General features: G+C 40.1%; 1 protein-coding gene across 5 annotated transcripts in view; it reads right to left on the reverse strand.

The window, feature by feature from the left end:
• UTRN (utrophin) overlaps nucleotides 1-26,575 on the reverse strand; it is a 338,373-nt gene that overhangs the window by 273,621 nt on the left and 38,177 nt on the right. For all 5 annotated transcript variants that reach the window (XM_059841749.1, XM_059841750.1, XM_059841747.1 and 2 more), the window contains one exon: nucleotides 7,552-7,613. In XM_059841749.1, coding sequence (XP_059697732.1) covers nucleotides 7,552-7,613 — 62 coding nt within the window. The remainder of the gene's footprint in view (nucleotides 1-7,551; nucleotides 7,614-26,575) is intronic.

A 26,575-nucleotide genomic window follows, 5' to 3' on the forward strand; every position in this document is an offset into this window, starting at 1 on the left:
TTTACATTATCTGCCATGGAACACCAAGAAAGCAGTACATACTGATTTTCCATCAGATTCTTTTATCTTCAAATGTCACTTTTATGAAGTTAAGAGTTGTTTTAGTTAATTCTTTTTAATCAATATATGACAATTTTTAACAGCTAATAAGATGCTCAATACATACATCAAAGCAGTAGTAGAACTGCAAAGACCCATTTCCTTTGAGAAGGGACAAATATTGGAGAGGTTGGGCTCTTAAATGACAGCATGAACCATTCACAATGTTCAAGTACATTCCCAGGAACTCATGGTAACCAATTTAAACTCAAACAACACAGGAGTAAGAACAACACTTTATCACAACCAAGACCAAGTAAAAAACATGTCAAATGCTGCTACATCATAAGGCCAGCACATGGGAACTCAATGTGGGAAACAAATCGGAAAGCAAAAAGGTCATTGCATAAAGTAAACAACCATGTCAACAAATAATCTCACCAGTTTCTAATTTAAGACCATAGACAATGTTTACAGAAGTATTTTTATGAAAATGTGTACTTTTTTCCATTCTCCTTCCACTAACATGCAGGAGTTACAGGACATCATACACAAATGATAGCTAGCTATACTGTGACAGATATATTTTCACTGAGTATACTCTATTCCATGCTGAATATTGCCAAGGAGTTGTGGCATCTTAACTCGACACTAGTACCAAAACTATGATTTCAAATACCAAGTAAAGCAAATAAATAAAAAGTTATAATCATAAGAGGAAGACACTTTATAGACCAAGATATTTTTAACTACTGGTGCCCAAAAATAAAATAGTTACAAGCAACTAAACAGCTATTTAAGGCCCAGACTAACAGGGGGTGGAAGGGGGAACTAACACTCATCACTGAGATATGCTGGAAATTTTGATTCTACTAGATGACAGACATGAGTTTAAGAAGCAGCAAAGCTGAACAGCTAAAGCTAGTTCAATTCACCTAACACCTAAAATACTCGACTGACAATATGACCGAAGGAGGGAAGATCTATCAGTGCAAATAGCACAGCAAGGCATCAGTAACTCTGTAGGTCTTTCCCTCTCCAGTGTATTTATTAATGAATTTACATAAGCCTATGTTACAATACCATGTTTCATGTAACAGTACTAACCTCAGCTTGCAATTAAGCCTCGTTACATAACAGTACCAGCAGGGGCAGTTGGGACCCCGCCTACCACTGTCGGTTATTTCTCTTGTAAGACTGAAAGGTTATCCTTTTATTTATAGTTTTTCAAGCCACATAACTTCAACTGGACCCTTAAAAAAAAAAAATCCTGCTAACCAGGTTGACTATTCTCATTAGCAGCTAACAGGAAAAGGAACAGATTTGCTTTGGTGCCTCTACCAGGTTCAGCTCTAGTACTTGAGACAGTCCAACAAAGCCTCCAACAACTGGGACGATAACCAAGCCCAAGAATCAGACCCAAACCCAGAGCATTAATCAAGTCAGCAATAGTTACAGCCCATATTACTATACCAAGCTTTCAAGTCCAGCAAGGGAGATGCTGCTCACACCTCATTCTTAGAGCAGAAAGCAGCAGAAATTGAAAGGAAGGCAGAAAACTGACAATTTTTTTGCTGTGGCTATATCTGGGAGAGATCAACTGCTACATATTATTGCTTTTATGCTAGAAAGTAGTCATCCTTACCATAACTCACAACCTATTATAGAAGAAAAATTTACTTTTGTGTTTCTTGGCTAAAAGATATGCTAGGCCTAGAAAGGTTTGTTTGGTCTTCTCATAAAAAGAGACTAAGAAAAAAGTAGACTAAAATTGACCTTTCTAAGGCTGGCTCATGGAAACGCTAATTCTTTTCCACCCAGATTATTCCTCTTTTCTAACAAGGCCTGTTGCTTTTTAAGCTTTGGCTGTCTTTGAGTGAAGTTACATTTTACAGTTTAATTCAGTACTGAAAAATATCAGAAGCAATTAGACTGTAGAATATTTCACCAGTCATCAAGTATTTCCTCGCTTGCACTACAAAAACTGCACTGCAAAAAGGACTAGACACCATCTTAGGTGATGTCACCTTGGACAGACAAAATTGCCTAATCAATCTTTTTCATCTCTTCTCTTGCATGACTAATACACTGAACTCCATAATTCTCCTTCCCCCCAAAAAAACACTTCTGAAATGTCTTTGACCTCAGGTATCTTGGGTCATGTGAAATTAATTATCATGAACAGGTATAATCTTGCCTTTAAAAAGATTTATCACAGTTGCTAAGGGTCAGCAATGGAGCTGCAAAATGTCTTCAGAAGTACAGGACCTGACATTTAGCACTATGACAAAACAATCCTTAGAGGTAAGAAAATTAAAGAGCAGAACTGGAGGAAAATATCTATTCAGCACACCACACAAAAAGCTAAAAGAAGACTTTGCAGTTATCAAATGAATTAATGCCTGGTATAATGAGGAATTAACTGTTTCAATTTTGAGATGCGTATAAAGCCACAACACCCCAAAGCGCTCCAAGAACAACTCATCAGTTCTCCTACTGGCCTGTCTACTCTCATCTTCCCTTGGTGTCCTTCCAGGGGAGGGGATGCATCAGAGCCCAGCAGAGGAAAAGCGCAGGAGCCCCACACCGAGCACTTGCCTTCTCAAAGGCTAACTTGGAGCTCAGCCCAGAAGGATGCATTCTGCTCTCAGGCTGCACCTCCTCCTCTTCTTTACTCTAACCCTAAAGTCAAACGTATTTTTGGAAGACCACAGAGTAGGAAAAAGAGCTCAAGATGCTGTAAAAGTGTGGGATGTCTGGCTTTATTCACACTGGCAGATGCTGGCCTGGCTCCAAGCCCTGTCAATGCTGGCCAATGCAGATGTCAGGGCACTAGCACGGGACCTGGAGGAGCAGAATCACAAATACATGCAGCAAGAACACTGCAAATGCACAAGTAAGACTGTATAAAGCTTCTGTACATAAAAAAAAGAAATTGAGCTTGTATTGGAAAGCGATGGGAACACATGATGGAAAGGAAAGAGAGGCCCAGCGCTCAGGCACGCAAGGGCTTTGAATGCAGTTCCTGACACCTTGGAACAATGCCCCAGCTGACTCCATTCAACAGCCTGCCATATCCAAGACTTATAACTGAGGGGCAGGGAAATCTAGTGTCATTTTCACTGAATACCACAAATCTCTGGGCCTTTATGCTCTTCTTGCAGAGTACAACCTTCCTAGCAATAAAGCTTTTTTTTTACCATCTCTGTGGGAAAATTCCCCAAATGCAGTGAAGAAACAAGGTTTTGGTAAAAAGACACTGCTTCAGCTTGCCAATGTTGGATCTGTAAGCTTCCTCTAGTGAGTGAGTGACAGCACTAAGTTCCGACAGGCTGTGACAGACCTGACTCCATGGGTCTAAATTAAGTTAGGGAATCATGTTTCTTGTGCTGACTCTGGGTTCCACCTGCCAAGCTCAGGAAGAGCAGAGGAGGAGAGGAACCAATCTGAAAGCAAACTTGGAAAAGCACCACCTTGGAAAATGAGAAAACTAAAGCCAGCAAAGACGGACTCCTGCAAGAAGGTGAAGGGAGGGCAAGGTTAGTACTACTGAGACAAAGAGAAATGCAAAAATAGGACTGACCACACAAGCATCAAATCCTGTAAAGGCAGGAGAGGGGAAATGAAGGGCAGATGGAGCAGATATGGAGCTTTAAAAAGAAAAACTGGGTCTTGATGAGAAAAAAGGTATAGTGACAAAGGCAAAAGTGGATATGAAATACGCAGGGCAGCCAAAGTGCAGATTTGCAAGGATTTGCCAGGCAGGCAAGCCTTCTGACATGAGAGGGTGTAATAGTAAGTGAGCGGGGGAAAAACAAACAAACATACCAACCAAAAACAGGGTCAGAGAGGAGGAGTAAAGAAAGAAAATAGGGCAGAAGGAATTGTACTTGCAGGGTTCTAAAGTGGGACACAAGACTCCTGAATTCCTTAACATGCCTATCAAGTTTCTAGAAACCTTCTGGAGTTGCAAGTGTGAGCATCCAACTACTTTGCTCTATAATTATAAGCTGAAGCATCAGACATCTGGAAGACGCAATTAAAAATCCCAGGCCTGGTGATAAAACATCTGAGTAGATAAAGATTGAAGCTATTCAGATATCTAGAGTAGATTACAAACTAGAGTAGATTACAAAACTTTTATTTACTTTCTCTTTACCCGTGTGAAACAAATAACATAGTGGTACTGGAGCACTACATTATCCTCCAGACTTGAATTCAAGTTCCACTATTAGCCAGAAGTTCCCCTTTAACTCATTAAAATCACTTAAAACACAATTTTACATGCAATTACTAACTATGTGTCAGATTAAGAGACTTCTTTAGATCACTAAAGCCAGTCCTTGCTGACACAGGCATAATCATCTTCAAGTCCCTTTTCTACGCTGATTGAGCTCCATCTGAAAACCAACTAGATATTTTGGATGGTTTGATTGAGTTTGCAGAAGAGATGAACCCTCTGAATTCTGTCATAAGGATCAAGAGCTCTGTTTTATATCAAGAAACGTCAAAGAAATATTAAATCCTCTGTGACAATTTAGCTAAAGTCTCAGTTTGGGCATTCAAAATTAGTAGCCAATTCTGACGTTTACCTTTACGTGCGGTGGCTAAAGACCACTGTGACAAGATAGCACTTCTGCATTGTAGAAAGGTGTTCTGAAAATAACATACTGGTAAGTATTAATAAAGATTAATAGGGAAAGGGATAAAAGGATAGAAAACAATCCTACATTGTGTAAATAACGTATATCAGCTATCCATACAACTAGATGCTTTAATTGGTAAGGCCATACAACAGGAAAACACCTAAACCAGACTCTGGAAATTAGACTGGACAGAGCAATGGAAAAATAGAGTAAAAACATCACATGGCTTTAAAAACATATGCTGAAATGCTCTGTCTCAGTATTTATTTGAGCATAAACTTCCCTATTGGTTAAAGCTTGATAACAGACTATGTCTCTAACAATTTTTACTTCCTCTAATTTTAACAAAATATCCTTACTACCAAGCCATCATAGGCTCGTGAGCTGTAGTGCGTACAGCCCTTCCTAAGGTATGTCTAAGAGAGCATTGAGTCTCGGCTGAATACATTTATTGACCTTAAAATGATCCACTTTAAATGTGCCTTGATTTTCAAACAACACATACAAATAAAAGGCATTGTTCTAGCAGAGTTTAAGCCAAGAGCGCAAAACCGAGATACTGTACTGGGAACTACACCAAGAACCCTTATCTCACCCATCAGGGTACTGAAACAAGCACCTCTCAGCACACTTAAGATACTTGAAGTGTTTTACTCCCCTACCTATTCTCTGATGAGAGAAGGGAAAGACTCTGCTCTCTCTCTAGATTCTTTGTAAAACCTTATTGAATTTACTTAGTCAAACTCAGCATTATGCAATTTTAAAATTTTTGTATGCTAAACTAGTTTATAAAAGCTCAGATGATTACTTTTTATATGCTTAAATGAAGGGCAAGTACGATATAATTAACATGGAAGGACAAGTAAAATTTTTGGAATGAAATTTGCAATTCCACACAAAATACCTAAGTTACCATTTTGTTTTCTGCAGTGTAAGTTGGATTACATTTAACGAACCTCTAAAATTTCTCTACCCTACCAAGCAGCTAAATCAATCTAGTTGACAGAAAAGGAATTTTAAACAATCCAAATGACTTGGTACATAAAAAAACTTTGACACAACAGGACTGAAATCAGTCCCTTTTTATTTTTAAGGTACAGTTGAAACAAGACTTTCTTACATGAGGTGATTTCTACTTAACACCGTCATGTTCCTTGCAATTTGAACATGCCAGTCTTAATAAATCTGTGTCTTGCCACACCAAAATAGCCATGCTCAAGTTTGAATTGGACATGCAGCAGTTGGGAGTATGTCCTTTTATAGGAGTCTCTTTAATCATTAGCAAGGCTTTCATAGCTTCAGGTGTTTAATGGGCCACGAAGTTACAGAGTTACAAAGCTACAGTTATTTCAAATCCTGTGAGTATCCGACCATACCCTGCGCCTGGGAAATCCAGGAGCTTAGCAGGATCTGATTATCCTGAAGGAAAGATTCTGTATAAGATACATCCATGTGACTACAAGCAGAATGACTGAAAATAATTCTACCTTCTTCAACACAATGCCCGCAGCACTCACAGATGAGTCACCTGACACATTCTCAGTATCACTGTCATTTCCATGTCCATGACATCTCTATGCCAGCTATGTGACTACAGTAAGTCCTTTCTTTCTCACCACATTTTCTTTCCTTACATGATCCTGCCCTGCCTACTGGTCCTTCTGCAGAACCACCACTCCTCTGAGCAGCAGTCGAAAGCTGAGCGTAGAGCAACCAGTTACCCACACACATTCCTCCTCTAGAGAGCAAACCAGCCAAGAATGCATTGGATGAAGAGTGCAGGATATCAGCTTTCAACCAAAACAAACCCAAGCCAAAATGATTCAACCAAGGCCACAAGCCTTGCATTGCCCAGCATCCTGTTGCACAGGAAGGAAAGGAAGGTAAAAATTCCTTACGTTACTGATCAAGAACTTCAGAAGGGCAGCATTCCAGAAGCAGCCACTCATTGCTAAAGCACTGTTGCAGCTTTATTTAAAAAAAAAAAAAAAAAAAAAAAAAAAAAAACAACACCACCACCAAACCACACACACCCCCTTCCTTTATATTTATATCTGCTTTCAGGATTTCACACGCATGCCACTTTTCAATAAGAGCATGCAAAAGAGTAGCTACCCCATTTACAGCACCACGCTAGGCAGAAAAAAACATAAGTTTTCCCTGATAATATTCCAGGTTCTTTCACACATTCAAACTATGAAGCAGGAAAACTTTCCACAGATGCTTATATTCCTGGCCAAAGTGTCATTTTTCCCTATCAGCAGAACAGTGCAAAAAGCAGGCTTTAAATAGCATTCCAAAGCAAATGTCACTTCCTTTATCATCCCAAACCATGAAAGATCCTCAATAAGTTTCAAGCCAGTAAAGAGAATTAAAGAGAGAATTGTACAGCATAAGAGCCAAGGAAAATTCAAAATGAGCAAGTAATTATACAAAATTTCAGTCAAGGCTCAAGTAGCAACACCAGGTGGCTTCAACTAGAGGTTTGCAGAGTGAGTAAAGCTGACTCAGCAACAGAGTAAACACAGTGATGAAGGTTGAAAATCTGCTGCAATGCACTCTGAAAACTGCACATAGAAATAAACTAAACCAAAACTAAACAAAACCAAACAGACATGCTCATGCAAATAACTATTCTGATATATCAGCAAATAGAAGCTTTCATTTTTTTTCTTAAAATATAGTATCAAAGGTTTATTTGCAGGAGGAAATTGAGTGAACAAACACTACATTATTTTATCTGTTTTCACTACACACTGATTTTTCTAGGAGTATTCAACAAAAGTAAGAGCAAAGTATATTTAACCAAAATTATTCTAAACAGTGAACCAAACAAAATTAAGTAGTACATCCAAATCAACATTACCTTGGAAAACCGTGCATTTATCCATTTTGTAAAGGTTTTTTTCTGTACATCATTGTGTTCATCTGGAGAGAGAGAATAAGAAAGCAATGAGTGAAGTTGCATTCTTCTTAATCCTAGATTGTTAGATACAGGTCACATTAAACACTGTCCTGAGAAGTGGGAGAACTTTTTGCCTTATCTGTCAATAAAACTGTACAACCATCCACAACACTTTAGTGCTTGAAGAGGCACACAAATGCTTTGCCTTTGCTAGTAACCACAGCAGCTCCTTTGCATTAGAATCAGCCTCACAGCACCTCCCAAGCGGGTTTCTGATGCATAAAATTCACAAGCTTCCCATCTGGTGAAAAACAACCTACGAAAACATGGGCTTTTAATTAACAGACTTTGTCAACACCTTTTTGCCTGAATGCATTACTCCAAAAGCTGCTGAGGCCCTTACTCAAGCTTCTGATGCAGATAATAGCCTCTGTGGTAGCAAAGCTGCTGGGACAACCCTTGAAGCACTGGCAGCCTTACCCACCCTCAGCCTCTTTTTGCACCGGGGTTCAGAAGTGTGTTAGTGATCAGTCACAGACAAGTTCAGCTAAGGTGTGGGAAGGGCTCAGCAGCCCTTCCCTTCTGGTGGCCTGTTGGTGTGACACCAAAGTACCACCACCTAGGGTCTGTGAGACAGCAGGACAAGGAAGAAGGGCAGGCAAATGCCTTTAGGTCAGAGAAGAGGGAGGAGCAGTGGCCTCCAGCTGGGCAGAGAGAAGGCAGCTTCCCAGGATGCCTAAGGAAGCCATTTAGGAGTCAACAGCAATTTTACAGAGCCTATCCCACTAAACCAGGGTGAGTCACTTCCAGCACAGGACAGACACTCCTGCCTGTATCACAGGACACATCTTGGGTAAATTGCACTGAGCACTGCTAAATGTGAGCCTGTGCTTCATTACCTGTACTTAAATGACAGTGAAATAACTGCTGACAACCAGACTAGGCTAGGGAGGTTCACCCAGTATGGATTTACAGGTCTGCTTGCCACAGACAAAATACATACATGTAGCCTGTCAAAGGCTTCAACCTTCAAAGCCCTGCACAAACCACAGCCAGGGCAGTCAGTGCCTTACACCCGGCAAACTGTTGGACAGCTGCAGCCTGGATCAGGAGTCTCCAAGAGCCCTTCAAGACTCCATCAGCTTCTTGGCAGACCAATCTTTAGATACTCTTCAGGCAACCACAACACACTGCTCTCTGGAAGGCTCTCTTGCAGAACCTCTTGGTGGCAACTGGCATCAATTTTTCCAGAATCCATTTCACAAAGCAGCAAACTACGATGGTTTTCAGACTAACTGTCCCTGCACTTGGAATGAAGCCATAGGAAAAGCCTGATTGCAGCTCAAATTTTCTACTTCACACAATCATGAAAATTTAGGCAGTCTGAAGCAATATCAGATTATGATTAAAAAGCACCACTTACAAGATCATATGCCTCAGTAGCAATTGAGACTGTTGTACAATAAAGTTTCATCTATAAAATCCAGATATTAAAAAAATAAATTTAAAAACCACAGAATACAACCAGAAGATTTCTTATATAGCTAACCTCAACATTTCTCATTTCTGGCCTAACACAGAAGCTGACACTATCCATGTATTCACATCCAACATATCTAGCCAAAAAGCTGTTACACACAGAAACCAACAACCGAGTATGTTTTACCTAACAGCAAAGAATAGTGGCTACAGCTCAGTCCATACACAAGAAATCACACCGATAAGAAATGAAGTGTCATGACAGTTGAAACACTTAAGCTGTATTAAACTGTTCATATCCTTCTAAATTAAGACCTTAGTTCTGGGCTTCCTTTAGGCTACAGCTGAAAAACCGGCTTAGGACATGAGGGAGCATGTCAGCCAGGAGCCATTGTTTCACCCTTCCAGGCCTCTCCTCTTTGGCAGCTAAAGCTGATCCAACAGATCAGCTTTACCCTACTCTTGAGTCACACCTCAAGCTCAACCAAACATCCAAGACAGCCCAATGACTGAAAAGATTTTTCTGGGCAAGCTTCAAGATAGCTATAGCATGCCATGCTCAGAATGTTGAAACTCAAGGTGTTGTTTCAGGGGAGTATAATTACCTAAGATGCCTTGTTAACCCTGTCTTTTTCCCACAGTGGCATACAGCTCCTTACCATCAAAGACAGACAGAACCAAGTAACTTCCTGGTAGATCCTAAGTACCTATCTCACTGGAGCCTGGCAGACAAGATGAAACTAAAAAAAAAAAAAAAAAAAAAAAAAAAAAAAAAAATTAAAAAAGAATATATTTAATCCATTTTTCCCCTACAAGTCTTTTTTTTCTTTTAAGACACAGGAATGGACTAGATTGGTCCAACTGCCACTGTTGGAGCAATGTTTTCCATTAGCTTTAACTGCAAATAATATTTGTATTGAACATAGTGAGATTTAAACACATTTCTGTTTCTAAATATCATTCATTAACCAGTCTGCCCCTTTTGTGTCAACACCCCCAGCTACACCCCAATGTACCATGATGCTTTCCTAAGGCTCCATCTGCCTTTTTCCTTCCTTAAGCATCTGTGAGAACCAAGAGAAACACCACAGTTCAAGGTATCACATTCTTTTAACATTATTGCTCCCTAGCATGATAAAGACAAAGAACAGAGAGGCCAAAAACAGTTGTATGACTGTGTAAAAGGAGAGCAAAAGTTATGAAAAGGGTCCTGCATTTATAAATCCTGTGCAGTAGGAGATCTACACACCCCACTCTTGGAGGGTTCAGCCCCTTTCTGAGCACAGACATGGCTGGAGGTGACAGCTCTCCTCAGCATTCCCCAGCTTCAGCCTGCCAGGACTCCCTCAGCAGCCTTGCTCCTACACCTGCTCCCCACCACCACAGTCCAGTTTGTGGCAGTGCTCCTGCGAGGTGTGCTGCAGCAGCACACACTGCACTTACTAAAAGCCCAGCCCCTTTCCTCTCTTTTCAAAAAGAGGGTTTTCTAGGAAGGGGAAGGAAAAACATCCACCAAAACCCACATCTTTGATAATTACGAACTACTTAGTCTTCATAAAAGATTTGGTGAATGAAAGAATATGAATATATGTACCCCTACTATCCCCTAAGGAGCAGTGCATCCTTTCTATTTCTTAAGCAAGGAATAAGAACCCCCACAAATCCCATCTTCCTAAAACATCCTGGACAGTCATAAAATCCATAGACAACCTTTGCCAGTCAGACTCTACTCTTATGCTTGCTTTATAAAAGCCTCTGTAACTAGGATTTTTGTAGCTACAGTTTTGTCAAGCTTTCTCCTATAAACCTCTGGAAAAAAAAAAAAAAACCTGAAATGCTGGTGCCTGGATAGCAACATTGACAAGTTATTTTATCCCTCAAAGTAATTTTCTATAGATTCCTACAAATTTGTAAGGCTAACCCCTGGAGGCTGACATTATGATTCGGATAACAAATTAGCCACATTCAGTGCAAAAACAATATCACCATTCAGCAAAGCACACAGTAATCCAGCCAGTCAACTTCTCACACAAGACATTAAAAATGTCAGCAAGTTACAGCCCAGCGAGAAACAAATTCACCAAGTTGCTAAAACATTTGTTTCCTTTCACACCGCTGCAGCCTGACAATAAAAGCCAAGGACTGACTCAGGGCCAAATTCTGCTTCATTACCTACTGACTGTTTCCTCTCTCCGCCTGCCCTCCAGTCACTTAATGGACTAGTAATGGACAATGTCAGAACAGCTTGTTCCTTTAAGAGGAAATAAAAACAAACCTAAACACACACACAAAATTAAACTCTTGTGATGACAAAAGACAGAAGAGCTTCCTATCCCAGGTGCCTGCTTCTGTTACACAAGATGATGTATGTCCACCCAACTGGAGTGTGCTCGAACAGCCGGCTCCTGTGATCAGATGCCCAGGCTGTGTCCTGGCACTCAGTCACCCCCAGCAGCCACTTCTGTAGCCTTACATACCTCCTCCACCCACAACACTGTGCTTTAACTTCATTTGGGGCACCCTGTAAACAGTTCAAGTCCAATCTATTACCTCGTGCATATCATGTTGGAGAGCAAAAATGAATCTAAATTATCTAAAAATAGAGGTAAAAACAAAAGCCTCACTGGATTGTGGTTTGTCCTCTACTCAACCTCTATTTCATGCTGAAAGAGAGCTTTCTTATTTCCCCAAAACACATTACACGCTTGCATGACAGAACTGCATTATTTAGCTTTTCAAAGACAGAAGTTATCACACCCAAAACAGCTGGCAGAACAGCACTAAAATGAAAATGCCCTGGAGAAGCACAGACTTGATTGGCAAATAAAGTACAGAAATTACCCAACCACTCCAGCACACATTACCAAGGGTCATCTCACATTTGAAGACTTAAATTTGCCTTCACCACCTCGTTATTTAGGGTTCTCAGCAAAGGAATTTAGAAAGAAAAGAAGGAATTAGCCTGTGGGTTTCAATTAAGACACTTGGAATGTAACAAAGTTAGAAACAGTCCTTTGCCTAAGCCTTTAGGCAATCAGGAGTATCTATCTTAGATACCCCCCCCTCCCAAGACTTGCACACCTATGAAACCCTGACAACAGTAACAAAAATAGGGATAAGGTTTATATTCCTGGACAGAAAAAAACCTTTTGAAAGCAACTATCTTTTTGTCAAACTCAGACTAATTCATATAGCAAAAGACAAAATAAGCATCTAAGTTAGTTATATAGTTATATAGTTATATCCCTGTTACCGAGAAGCAAAAAGCCAAGCAAGCCAGGAAGCACCAGTTTGTGACCACAGAAGAACCCCTGAGCTCATTGTGAGTCCTGGCTCCTGACTTTATCAACATAGAATAATCTTTATCAGCAGGTTTTGGGTTGGGCCTTTTTTAAGAATTGGGGGAAAAGGGGGGAGGTAAGATGTTTCATTTTTTTAAAGGAACAAAAAGCAAAAGTTGAGATTGTACCGCACATTCTCTCTTCTCTTGCAACACCAGGGCAGAAAAAAATAGCTCCAGCAACACATAATTTTCTTGTAAACTTTCACCTTTGTGCTGCAATTTCAATTTCTGCAATCAGTGGTATGCACAAAGCTTTCCCTCATTCCTTTTCCTTCTCTCTCCAAACTTCAGCAGTCCGGCAAAACTAGAGTAATATTAATAGTGTATCTAACAAAAAAAAAAAAAAAAGTAACAACTATGGAATATAAGCATTAGCCTCCCCACCCCCCCCCCAAAAAAAAAGGCAAAAATAAAAATCATGCACCTCTCACTACCTGCTGTCTCCCATCAACAGACACCACCAAAAACAAGCCACCATAGACAAGTAATAAGGACCACCCTCTGGTCCTCACCAAAGTGTACTGTAATTGTAAGCTAAATTGTGTTTACTTCACAACAAAAAATCCCCCAGCAACTGATAACCTAGAGGAAGGCATCCTCACAGCTGAAGGAACATTAAAATAGCTTTTTCCATACCTCCCAACAAAAGCAACCTAACACGCCACGCTGTGGTCTCAGCACATTGGAATGATGATTAAAAGGGAGGTATAGATAACCAAGCTCTCAGGAGACAGAAATAACGCCCAGCACGGAGCCTGACAGCCCACGCTGCCCAGCCAGTGACCCTGCTGTTTTCATGGGGTGACAGTGCAAACCCAAGGGCTGTAAGCAGCGTCCCTCCAGAGCTGCAGGCAGTACACAAGGCTGCTCCAGAGGGTCACCAGAGCCAGAAACCCCACGTGTCACTCCAACAGCTCGCAATGGGTCCCTAACACCAGGTTAAACCAAGCAGCTTCAGCTCCCACTGCAAGACAGCCCCGTGAAGCTTTCACATACAATACAAATACATTTGAGCACATACTTCACAAACTGCCCAGCACATGGAAAGAGAAAAGAAAGGTAGATAATTCTTGCCCAAAATCTACCAAAGACATTTCTAAGCAACAAACAGGAAGGTACTTAAAGAAAAAAAGACAAGGTAAATTTATGAACACAAATAAAATTACAAACTAGATTTACTGCAGCTGGTTTTGTTATGAGCACAGATTAAGTCTTTGAATCTTTAAGTGGTTATAAAGAAAATGGAATCCACAAGTTGGTGTTAGCCATCTGCTCCTTTTTCTCTGCCCAAATTAGAACAGTTATTAGGCTCACTTGCACTTGTGGAGGTGATTCACAGGATATAAGGTCAGAGGGATTGCTGTGCTCAACTAGCTTAATCTTCTGCATAACAGAAGAGCCATCCCCACAAAACAGCCCCTCTGCACACCAGCAAGGAAGCAGAGACAACAAATGTCAGAGACCCAGCACAGGCACAAGTAAACACGATTGCTCAGACAGAGAAGGAAGCCAAGCCATAAACTGTATATATGCAAGTAGCTCTCTTGTATTTATGGCAGAGTTTCAAATCAGACAGACATCAAAAACAACCTTGTTTGAACATCTTCAGGAAACAATGCTCACAGGACAAAAGAAAATGTTATTTTGTTCTCTGTGACAGGCAGGTAAAGACAGTAGCACTGAAAAGTTATTCACAACACTAAATTTTTCTGCCCACTCATATTCCAGTTCTCTTCTATCCCAACTCTTTCAGTCAGAAGTTTTCCTATTTTTCTTTTCCAACAACCCAAAGGCTGCAATCCTAACCTCTCCTCACTCCCTGTCTTTTTGCTCCAAATATTAAAGCCCTTCCTGATCCACCCTCTCAGAGCAGCCTCTCTTACCCAAGCTCCTAGATTCTATCATCATTCCTCCCTAAAACTCTCTAGGTCAACAGCTAATCACAAACAGAAGCCAATTCCTCAGATTTAAATACTAATACCTGGCTCCCACACATAAGTACATGCTCAAATTTCTTAAATTGAAGCTTGGCCTCCCACATATCAATGGATGCCCCATTAGTGCCAGCTGCTGCCCACATCTTCTCTGGCCTCTCACTGCATCTCCCACCCTATCCCAGCACACAGTCACAGGCTACAGGGAGTTGGGTATGCCCTAGGTTGTCCTTCACATGCATATGCTGACAGGCATATTTGACTGGTATGTTCACACAAGCTCTAGCTGCTTACTTAGCTTTATAACACACAATTAGGTTTATGAATACTGGATTAAACTTCCACTAGTTACTACAAGTTGAACTAGTTGTGCAGGGAAAATAAAAAAGACAGGAAGACAAGTCTAATAAGAGTATCCCACTTTCCTTGTGAAAATTGATTTAATCAACAGATTTCAAAAAATTGTATGCTGTTAACATTTTCGAAATTACACAAGTGCTATTCAGATGTTTCTGAAAGGAAATTAACCAAGCATCTCTGGATATAGACCGTGTAGGACCCATTTCAGTGGCCGCAGTGTGCAGACTACAGTTACTTAAAAAGAAATGGAATTTATAACCCCATGGAGTTTAAAGCTTTCAGTCCAGTGTAGAAGACAATCACCTTGAGCAGTTGAGTTATGCAAAGGCAAGCTGTTAACTTTCTCAGTTTGATTGCTTAAAACCTCTGACAGTATTTAGAAATACAGCCTTAAGACAAAAAATTAGCATATGTATCCTAAGGAAAAAAAATAACACTTTTTTTCACAGTTGAATTTCATCTATGGAAGGTAATGAAAAAATAAACTTTCCAATTATAATTAACTCAGAAATTAAGAAAAAAGGTACAGAAGTGTCCTTACAAAGTCCTAACACACTATCACTTGGAACAAGATTTCAACACCAAAAACAATGAGTGTATATAGTTTACACACCCAGGGCAATTTTGTGACTCTTATAATCACTGTAATATCAATATAAGTTTTCTAGCAATTTCTTGTGGCTATCTCAGGGATTAAGAAAACTTTCACCTCCATGAATCCACTGCTTTTTCATTGTTCCTGGAAAGTTTAGTAAAATTTTGAGTAAAGTGCTTTTGTAAAAAGTACAGTATGGCAGAGGCCAGGAGGCATCTTTGGAGATCATTTGTCTAATCCAACTCCCCAGTCAAAGCAGGTTGCCCAAGGCCATGTCCAGTCAGATTTTTAACATCTGCAGTGACAGAGACTTTGCAACCTCTCTGAACAACCCAAGACAGGGTTTTAACAAAAACTGAGTTTCCTGTGTTTCAGTTCGCACCCCTTCCCTCTTGTCCTTTCAACGGCATCAGAGGAGCCTAACAACCTTCTTTGCACCATCCTTTCAGATATTTATAAACTTCAGTAGCATCCCTTGGATTCTGATCCTTTTCTTCTGGCTGAACTGTCCCAGCTCTGTCTTTGCTGGGAAATGCTCTAGTCCCTTCATCATCATCATGGCCCTCACTCCAGTATACTCTCATCTCTCCTGTACTGGGGAGCCCAGAACTGGACCAAGTATTCCAGGTGTGGGATCACCAGCACTGATTAGATGAGAGCACATCCAAGAACATGCAGCAGGTTCATGTCTAAAGGAATTACAGAGAAAGGAAGCAAGCTCCTTTTTCACAAACTTGCCAGCAGCATGCCCAGGTAGCCAAGAAGGTCAATGGCACCCTGGCCTGTCAGAAAGTATGGCCAGCAGGTCCAGGGCAGTGATCATCTCCCAGTACTTGGCACTGATGACACCACACCTCAAATCCTGTATCCAGTTTTCGGCCCAACACTACCAGAAGGACATTGAGATGCAGGACAAAGTCCAGAGAATGGCAACAGTGAAGTGTTTAGAGCTCAAGTCTTATTAAGGAGCAGCTGAGGGAGCTGGAGGTGTTTAGCCTGGAGAAAAGGAGGGTCAGGGGAGACCTTATCACTCCCTACAACTGCCTAAAAGGAGGGTGTAGGCAGGTAGGGCTCAGTCTTTTCTCCCAGGTAACAAGTGACAGAGCAAGAGGCAATGGCCTCCAGTTGCACCAAGGGAGATTTAGGCTAGATATTAGGAAAAACTTCTTCACTGGAAGGGTGGACAAGCATTAGAACATGCTGCCCAGGGAGGTGCTGGAATCACCATCCCTAGAAGCATTCAAAGGGCATGTGAGCATAGCACTTGACAATATGGTTTAGTGAAAAGCTAAATAATTTCACTTTAACTACATAACAAAGCTTCTACACACTTCTGTCCAGCTTATAGCAATTGACTAGCACATTTCAATTCTTCACAACTAAGACTCACACCAAGTGATGCTACCCTTACAAATTCCTGGGCAGGAAACACTTGGAAGATAGAACTGGGGGAAACTTGCATACCTGTCTTGACAACCAAGTTAAGCTCAGTCTTCACAGAAATCAAATAGACAAAGGAAGTTTAAAAAAACAGAAATTGTTTATTTTGTTTCTAGACAGGCCAAGTCTGAGCTTCTTTGGCTATTCCATTATTTTGTCAAGGATCATTCACTGATGCCTGTAAATTATTTACCTTACCCTATTAACCTTTGTTATTACTAAGATGAAACCTGAAACATAGAAGGTTTAAAGGAAGCCCCTAAAAGTCACATAGTGTAGTAGTGCTCTAAAGATGAAGGAGAAGCAAGCACAAAGAATAAACAGGATAACTAAAGAATTTAAATCCAAAATATTTGTTAGTGCAAGCTACACCAAATACTCTCACTTCTATCCCTAAAATAATCCAGAAAGTTCACTACAGAAATGGTGACTGTAAGTTTGCCTGCTTTTAGCTTCACACGACCAACACAAAGAATGCTAAATGTCTTATACTGCCACCCAGCCCTAGTGAGGAAGATCAGGTGAAGGGCAAGTCCAGTTCTTGAGATAAATTATTTCCTTTCCCAGTTAAATTCCATTGCTGGCCAAGGAATACTGCACCACTGGGGAAGGTTCCACACCTTTGTGCAGAACCAAAATGCTAAGCAAACGTTTGAGAATTTTGCTCATGACAAAATTACAGTTCTTCCTCTAGAGGTAAGAAGAAACAGTCATAAAGGTGTCTTAGCCACTTTGTGTTTTTAGTGAGACATCTTAATGGAGAAAAAATAAAAGAAATTGGAGTAAAGTATTATGAATGGTCCCTTCTTACAGCTTCTGGCAAACATAAGATTTTCTTTTGTCATTTGATCAGCACTAAGTTGAGGCACTGCTAATCCTATATCCTAATTAAACTCTCATTTCCTTCCCTGGCTTAGTCATTAATTAGTCCCCAAAGCTGAACCCCCTCCTGATTAACTGCTCTGAAAGTACATAAATTCTGCTGGCAATTGCAGGACAAGTATCTGGAACACATTAAACCAGGTATTTATGCAATCAAGCAAGCACTGATGACCAGTGTGAGCCCACTGAGCATTTCCCACTTCAATGTGGAAAGACCCTTAAGGATATACCACTCTCAATAGTGTGAGAAAAACTGGAAAAAAATAGTCTGCTCTCTTAAGACTCCACCTGGAGTACTGCTTCTAGCTCTGGGGCCCCCAGCACAGGGAGCTGTTGGAGCAGATCCAGAGGAGGCCACAAAGATGATCTGAGGGCTGGAACATCTCTCCCATGAAGATAGGCTGAGAGTGCCAGGGTTGTTCAGTGGGAGAAGAGCAGCCTTCCAGTACTTAAAGGGGAGCTACAAGAAAAATGGGGAGGGAGACTATCAGGAAGTACATTGACAGGACAAGGAGTAAGTGTTTGAAAGGAAAAGAATATATTTAGATTACATATAAGGAAGCAATTCTTTGCTATGAGGGTGGTGAGGCATTGGAACATGTTGCCCAGAGAAGCTGTGGCTGCCCCATCCCTGAAAATGCTCCAAACCAGATTAGATGGGGCTTTGAGCAACCTCACCTAGTAGAAGATGTCCCTGCCCCTGACAGGGAGTTTGGAACTAGAAGATCTTTAAGACCCTTTCCAACCCAAACTGTTGTATAATTCAATGAAAATACAGCAACAGAGCAGTCAAAAGGAGACCAACCAAAGTTCAAAGCCTACCAAGCCTTTGGCAGAATCTGAGCCATCGGCTTTCAGCTGCCCATTGTTTAGGCAAAGGATTAGATGCACACATCCCATTCAAAAAAATGTTTTTATTATTTAATGACAAGCTTTGAAGAGAACTGTGGTAGAGCCTGTGCAAATGTAGAGCTTGATTTCTGTCACTCTAACATCTCAAGTGGTTTTGTGTACAATTTGGAATAGACACATCACCTTTACCTTTGTAGAAACTGGCTAAACAACAAAAACAGATCACTTAATGTAAACAGATAATTACATGTCAAATTAGTACTGCTGCCTCTGGCAACAGTCGATCTGTCACATTCACAGGTATAATCCTGTCCTGGGTGCTTTTTCAGAGAGGGTTCTTTTGCATGCCTTCCCAGTGCTAAAGTCAGGCAACAAGCAGGCTCAGGATTCAGGTTTTTTTTGCCCTCCACCAGAGGTCAATGTCCCTGCAGCAGACAGGTGGTGTCTATGCCTCAGCGAGGACAGAGCTTGCAGCCTGAATGTTGCTAGCCGGAGGACCAAAATGATGACAACCACCAGTGAAACAAGAAAAACGAGGGCACTAGTATAAACTGGCTATAAAAGCTAAGACAAGCTAATGGAATTAAGAGACCACAAAAAGACAGATATAATTTATGGCTGAAGAGATCCCTGAACTGCAAACCAGAATGTGAAAATAAGGTATTTTAGAGGACGCACCATTAAAGATGTGCTGATGGAAGAAGTATTAGCTCATGATATCTACCTGTGGACACCATTACATACAATAATGAGGAAATTATGACAACTGCATGGGAGATCAACTCTTTGCCAGCAAGAAAGGCAAGCTAGACAGCAAACCAAAATACCAAGTACAGCCTCTGCAGCAGACAAAAGCATTTGATGCAATACAAAATAACCTTTGCCTCAATTCAGTGGTTTATCTTGAAACTCAGAACACTTTTAATCAATAAAAATAACTTTCTAGTGTCATAGTAGACTAAGATCACTCCTTAACCTCCATCCCAGAAAAAGCCAGGATAAGATTACCATTGCTGGGTCACATAAGGCAAGGGGGAAGTTCTTCTAAGGCTTTGACACCTCCACCCTCACCCTACCCCAGAAGAAAAGCTATTTGCAAGTAGTGTCAAATAGTATTTCTAGCTACAAACAGTTTTACTGAACAAGAACTTCCCAATCTCCCAAGATGCATGCTATAATCATAGCTAGAACAAGAACTGTGCCTAAAACTGGGGTTCAGTACAACATCCCAGTCTGAAGTTACCCCTCAGCACCCTCTCTGCACATGCCCAGCTCTCCAAAGAGCCAGGCACACATTAGTTCTGTCAGACCTACCCATGCAAACACTCCCAAGTACCAGACAGCTCTGATGAAGCAAAGCCCAACTGCTCCAACACATTTGAGCAGCTTGTGAAGGGTCTACATTGATTTGCTACTGCTCAGAGTAAAAGGTCAAATGAGGGAGAGAAAAGAGATGGGGTAAGGAAAAGATGCATTTCCAGAAGCATACAAAAAGACTAGCTCTCTGTGAAAGAAAAGAAAAACTCATGTGGTTCCCCAAAGGGGTTAAGAGAAGCCACTTTTCTATTTAACGTGTTTTTGCACTTTTGAGTGAGAAAGCTACTACAACAAATTAACTTCATACACATTTACAAGAATTTCAAAGTCTCAATGAAATGATGCATTTAATTTACCACAAACTATAAAGCTCAGTGTCAAAAAAACCTCAGCAACATATTCCCCACTCTTCAGGTTATGCAGATAAATGTAACACCTCAATGAAGGTAATGAAAGACAGACTCTTACTTCTGAAACTAAAACATTACCTTTCACAGAAAGAACAGGTGGTATGGACAGGGTCAAATAAACAGAACAAATCACAAGGTCATCTCCTAAAGATGCTGCTGTCGTCAAATGACTTGCCTTTGAATCTTTAGCTTTGTGTACTATAAACTTGATGTGGGGAATGCACCTAGAAAGTTCTTTTAATTCAATTTTTTTAAAATTCATTTCTACAAATCAAAAAGCAAAAAAAAGTTTACCTTCAACACTCTGCATTGCTAACTATCGGAAATAGCTTCAGTATTTCTCAGTTTCACCTGCATCACACAAGGTAAAACCAAAAGCAATGTGATTGATGAAATTTGCTACAACTTTTAAGTTGTCCCACTTTAACACACCACTGTAATATAAATAAAGTTGAAAACCTTTAACAGCTTTAATACTAAAGTTATTGCAAGATTTTTCTACAGCTGTTTGTTCCTTTGGACAACAGCCCTAAAAACTAAATCACAAAACCACTTATTTTTTTAAAGAAACATCTCAAACACCATTTTCATCCCTAACACAATGACAAAAGAAACTTAATTCACATAATAAATATTAGTCCTTCATACCTGAAGATCTCTAATTTCACTGTGCCAACTACCACTTCCAATTTTCCACAGGACTGCTACACTAAGGCAACTCTTAAAGTTACAGTATTTCCTTGTCCAGAACACAATAGCAATGCAGCAGCACAAAAAAAGAAACAAAACTTTTTAAACTGCAAAACAGCAAGGAAGTGGAAAACAGTAGTAAGGATGTACAGAAGGGCATTTGAACTCATGCACACTGCTGTCTGAAGATCATGGAAAAAGCTGCAACACAGTGTTCGTATTTCAGGCTGTCCACCACTGGCACACAAGCAGAAGAATGACCCCTCACAAAAACCAAGTGCTCATGAAGCCTACTACAAAGGGAGAAAGGAGAGAATTCCTGCAGCTGTACACACATCTGCAAGCTGGTGTACCAGAACCAAATGCATCCGAAATATCAGTCCCCTACCTACCTGCTACTTGCCCAGACAGCACAAGAGACATCATCACTGTCCAACAGGCTTGGAAATGAAAATTCATGCTGATGAGTAATTCAAGTGGCCAGAAAATTCACAATCTTCTTTTTCTTCAAAGAATGATTCTACCAAATACTGCCTGCGATCCCACCTCAAAGTTACAAAGTCCAGCTAAGAGCTCTGGAAGTGCTTAAAAGGCAATACAGACATGCTTAATCCTGCAGCATCTTTTCAGTCCAACCATGAACTGGCATGACTGGCTTCACAAAATGCCATTTGCAGACTTCAGTTTATTCAGAAACAGAAGGCTCAAATTTTGTAAATGACCAGGGAAAGCTGAGTGAAAGGGGAAAAGTGCAAAGGAAGAGTCAGAGTAGACTTCTAAAGAGGCTAGGGAAAAAGGCAATATATGTGAAGATTTTTGCTCTCAAAAGAATTAGCATAATTAAGAGATGACTTAGCAACCTTTTATGCATATTTCAATTTTGGTGCATTTAATTATAACCTTCTACATGAGGGAGAGACTTGTCTGCAGCCCTGCAGAGATAAGTATGTATTATAAACAACAACTTGCTAAAAACTGAGCAAATAAAAGCTCAGAAACTTCAGTCTTGTCCCATTGTTCTACTCTTTCTATTCATGTGACAACACTTCACTGTTATTCCTCAAGTCTTTACATGGCTGCAAAAAGGAAAAGCAATTAATACTGACTACCAACCTTCTAATCCCTCAAAAGCAGAATGAAATTTGGAGTCAGTAAGGGAGCATTAGAAGATGACACAGAACTCCAGCTGCTCAGTTGTAATAACTGCACCTCTTAGACATGAACATTATAGAAAAAAAAAATGGAAATCGTCAAGAAAAACTTGAATTTCTACCTTTTGTTCTCTAATTTTAGCATATTAGAAGAGGCCATGCAAGAAAACAGTATATGAGGATACTCATTCTTGGGAGAGAAGGAAGAATTAGGAAAGACTAAAACTGCCCAAGGATGAAACATGCATGTTTGTATTTATTTTATCAACTACAACACAAGTTCTTAATCTGGATCATGTCAGTCTCCAAGCCACAGGACAACAGAAAAGAATTTGAGGAGAAGGAAGATGCAGACAGAAAGCAGGTATCAGTTAAGACAAAACCTGAAGAATTAAGACACAAATGCAGAAGTGTCATATTAGAAGAAGATCTAAAAAAAATAAAACAACCCTGAGAAATGGAAGATACCAAATAACTTCAAAGAGGTATTTAAGCATAACAAAAGGAGAAAAGCTGAAGGTTACACAAAAAACCACCACAGCAGCAGCAAAATCATAATTGTGCAAAGTCAAAAAACACACACCATATCACTTACCTATATCAGGGAGATTTCCCCAAAAAATCAGTTTCTTTGACAACATAAGACTGGTTTGGAACTTGAAATTTCTTCACTACACTTTTGGTTTGTTTCTTGCAAAGGTGAATGCACAGTAATTCACTTATACTGGCATGAGAACACAACAGGAGAATGAATATGCAAAGACAGAAACAAGAAAAAAGTTTCTTTGATTTATCAGACACAAGAAAGCACTCTTCCACTGCAAAGCAGTCAACAATAAAACAAGTGGATCAGAGGTTATCTATTTGCCTCAAAAGTCTTCAAGAGCTCGTGCTAAGCCAGAAGAACATTTCCCCGATACCTGTTGCTGTTTGAACCATTTTACAGGAACTTCTACCAACGCTAGCATCAATTTTGCTCTGCTCCCCCAGACTACACTATGAAAAATAAGATGGCTAGAGATTTATTTATAGTGTCATATCCAATTTTGAACTGATCTAAGAGCAATGGCCCTGGTAGGACTGCATGCTAAACTACTGAACTGATGAAGAACATTATTTTTCCTAATTCCTTCAGCCACTGATAATTTGTATACACAGATCTGTTTGGTTCTGTTTGGATTTGGTAGGGCTGTTTTTTGTGAGGTGTTACATTTAATGGCTAGAGTAAATTTTTTGGCTAGTTTGCCATCTTACAGAAAAAGAGCACATTCACACTGTCAAAACAGTAGCTAATTATTTACCTGATATTACTCTGCTGTGTATAATGTTCAAGGATATTGAGCAGGACAGGCTGATAGAATATACATCTTGTCACTGAGTTCTGACTCACCCTGTATCCCTCTGGAGGGTGACAGCTACCAAGCATGCAGAGAGGGGACTGGAGACAGAGCACATGCAGGAATAAGAAACACCATGCCAGGACTTCAGCAAAAGGGGCTAGCAAACATCCCCTGCTCCTGCTGATGCTGGCTGTGAGCCAGCCTCACTGCTCCTGCCAGCTCCCTCAGTTGATGCCATCAAGCAGGAGAGCACTGCAAGCAGCAGAAAACCACACTTGCTAGCAGCCGGCCAGGACCATTTCAAGATGCTGCAAGCACTCAAAGCAAGTCTGCATGCCTCAAACACGGGCTTCATTTGTGTAGATTTGAGAGTCACGCTTGATAAAGAAAGGCACAAGGACACACTGCCATCCAAATCATGCTCCCACAAGCATTAATATATTGCTAAACCAAAATTTGAATTATTTTCAGATATATTTAAGTTTGTTTCAGACCAAGAGTCCATTTCTACCATCTGAAAATTTTTGGACCATAGGGTTTTTAAGCTCATACTCTTGCTGAGAATTGACTGCATGTGTTTGCTAAGAAACTCCAGCTTTTCTCTCAAGAAGCATTGCAGTTGAAGATGTAATTTAAATAAGCCAGCTTTTTCATTCCCACTGGGGAAGGGTGGCAAGGATTTGGGAATTAAAGAGTGAAATTGAGCCGGAGAAGAATGGAGACAGGGAGGTAGAAAGTGTTTTCATTTTTCCTTCTTGTTTCACTCTATCCTCTACTAATTGTCAGTAAGATAAAAAAATTCCCCTCAATCAGTCTGTTTTGCCCACAGTTCAAACTGGCAAGTGATATCCCTACCCCTATTTCAACCCACAAACCTTCAGTCTTATTTTTCTCCCTCTGTCCAATTGAGAGGAGAGTGAGGGCGTAGTTGGGTGGGCATTTGGCAGCTCCTAAAGTCAACCCACCACAGGGGCCGAACAGCAAACTTGTTATGCAGAGAAAGACAATATTAACTGCAAGAAGGCACAATTACAGCAATTTACACAGAAAAATCTTTTCCCTTAGCTCAGAGAAGAACGTCCAATAAGATAGCAAGCTAGTTTACCTGGCCATAAAATAATTCCAGCTCAACTCCTGAGGACAAACTCTTAAGAGTTATTTTTATTACTTTAACAAAAACAATAGAAGACACACCAAAGGAAAAAAAAACCAAACAAGCCACCAAATACATTAAAAACAAACAGAGAAGCAAGGTGAATGCTCTATAAAGTATTTGATAGTATTGCTCACTATAACATAAATCATTGGATTCTAATAATAAGTTAAATAGCACTGTTTTCTGATCTTAATCCATTGTAAAACAAAGTATCTTGGCAAGTTAATATCTTGCATTATCAGCAATACCTTGGTTTCTCTTTCAGATGCAAACCTAAAAAAAACCCATGTGGTTAAAATAAGTTTTTCCCCCCTTAAGTGACAGGGAGATAAATTACTTAAACCAAAAACACATCCAACAAAAGGCTGGCACTGTGCACTGAAGTGAGAATAACTGACAGTTTGATTATTTTGATCAAGAATAGTTTGATTAGTTTGATCAAGAATATACCACAACTATATTAGAGACAGGAATGAAACTGCATCAAAAATCAACTAAAAACACAAGAAGCATACTGTGATTGGTTTAATTCTGTCTAGGTATTACGATTTGCAGTCTTTCTGCTTACTTTTTTTCTTATAATCCGTTCTGTTCACAGATCAAAACCTGAAATGATAAAATACTTGCTTCCATTTGACTGTATAGAACATTTACTGCTTGCTTAATACAGCAAAGTACACTATCATTTGATACTCAAGTTCACCAACTACATTTTCTCTCACTTTTATTAATGAGAAATGAGCTTGAACATTGTGGGAGACTCTACCTGCACTCAAGACTACTAAACAAAAGGTTGAGGCATGTTCCCACAGGAAAGTTGCCTGTGTAACCCACACTTGGAACTTTTTTTCAAGCTACTGCAGTTACTGCTTGCAGATAAGATAAGGGATGCTTGCATGAGATTTTATGGCAACAGATATGGAAATGATGGTAAGACATCAGGTGACAGAGTTTTATGGCTTTCTTGTACACAAGGTTAAGAATCCCAGCACATTACCCTTCAATCTCAACTTGTCATCAGCAAGCTAAAGCCTACAACTTATCCACTGAAAGGAAAACCTCAACAAGAATTAGAAGCAAATTGTTTGGTAAAAAAAAAAATACAATGCAAAACCTACATTTTAGAAAATCAAAAAAACCTGGATGCTATTTAGTAATACAGATTAGCTTTCAAATATTCAGTTCCAAGTTCACAATTATTTGCAGCAACTAAACAGATTGTATTAATTTGCTTTCTTCATTAGAAGTGGAGAAATGGCAACTAAGCTTTTAGAAAGGGGTGCACCTGGAAAATTTGGCAAAAGAACCTGCAAAAGGACTTTAGGAGAGGAAAAAGTAGCTTTAGAGGGGATCTATTATTCTGCTTTCAGAAAGTAACAGCTTTACTACCTCTTTGCTACCTTAAAAGAAGCAGTGGAAATGTTTTCCTTGTATAAAAGGCAACTCTGGTCACACAAGCCAAGTAAATATTGATTTTACTATAGCTGAGCTGGGAGCAGAAGTTAATTTCAACGGTCTGCACAGAATGTTTTACGAATTGCTTTAAAAATATTTTGCATTACAAGGTATTAAACCAGCTAAGAACCTTTTAAAATAATCTGAAGCTTAAAATGATTGAGCTGTACAATTTAATCAGGGTAGAAAGTACAGCTGAGAGAAAGAGAAACAGTACTAAAGGCTGCACATCAGCCGCTCATAAAGCCAAGGAGGACACTTTCCCTCAATCCAGGGCAGGCAGTCCTGAAACCAGGATTTTGGGGAACAGCTCAGGGCAACCTCACACAAACACTGAGCTAGAACCAGTCACCAGCACAAGAGGGAATGGGCAGGGATAGGACCCATGCACTCTAAGTCGGCATATCATACCACAGGCCTTAATTTGGAGTTAATCAGACCCAGAACAGTTAACCCTGAGCAACACCATCTCAATAAGGAGGAGCTGTGTCATAACTACAGTACAAAATCCACACTGCAGCGAAATTCAGCAAGACAGATACAACCACTCTCCTTCCATCTGCACAAAGGATCCGGAGTGC

The sequence above is a fragment of the Haemorhous mexicanus genome, chromosome 3 (genome assembly GCF_027477595.1).
Source record: "Haemorhous mexicanus isolate bHaeMex1 chromosome 3, bHaeMex1.pri, whole genome shotgun sequence".
NCBI lineage: Eukaryota > Metazoa > Chordata > Aves > Passeriformes > Fringillidae > Haemorhous > Haemorhous mexicanus.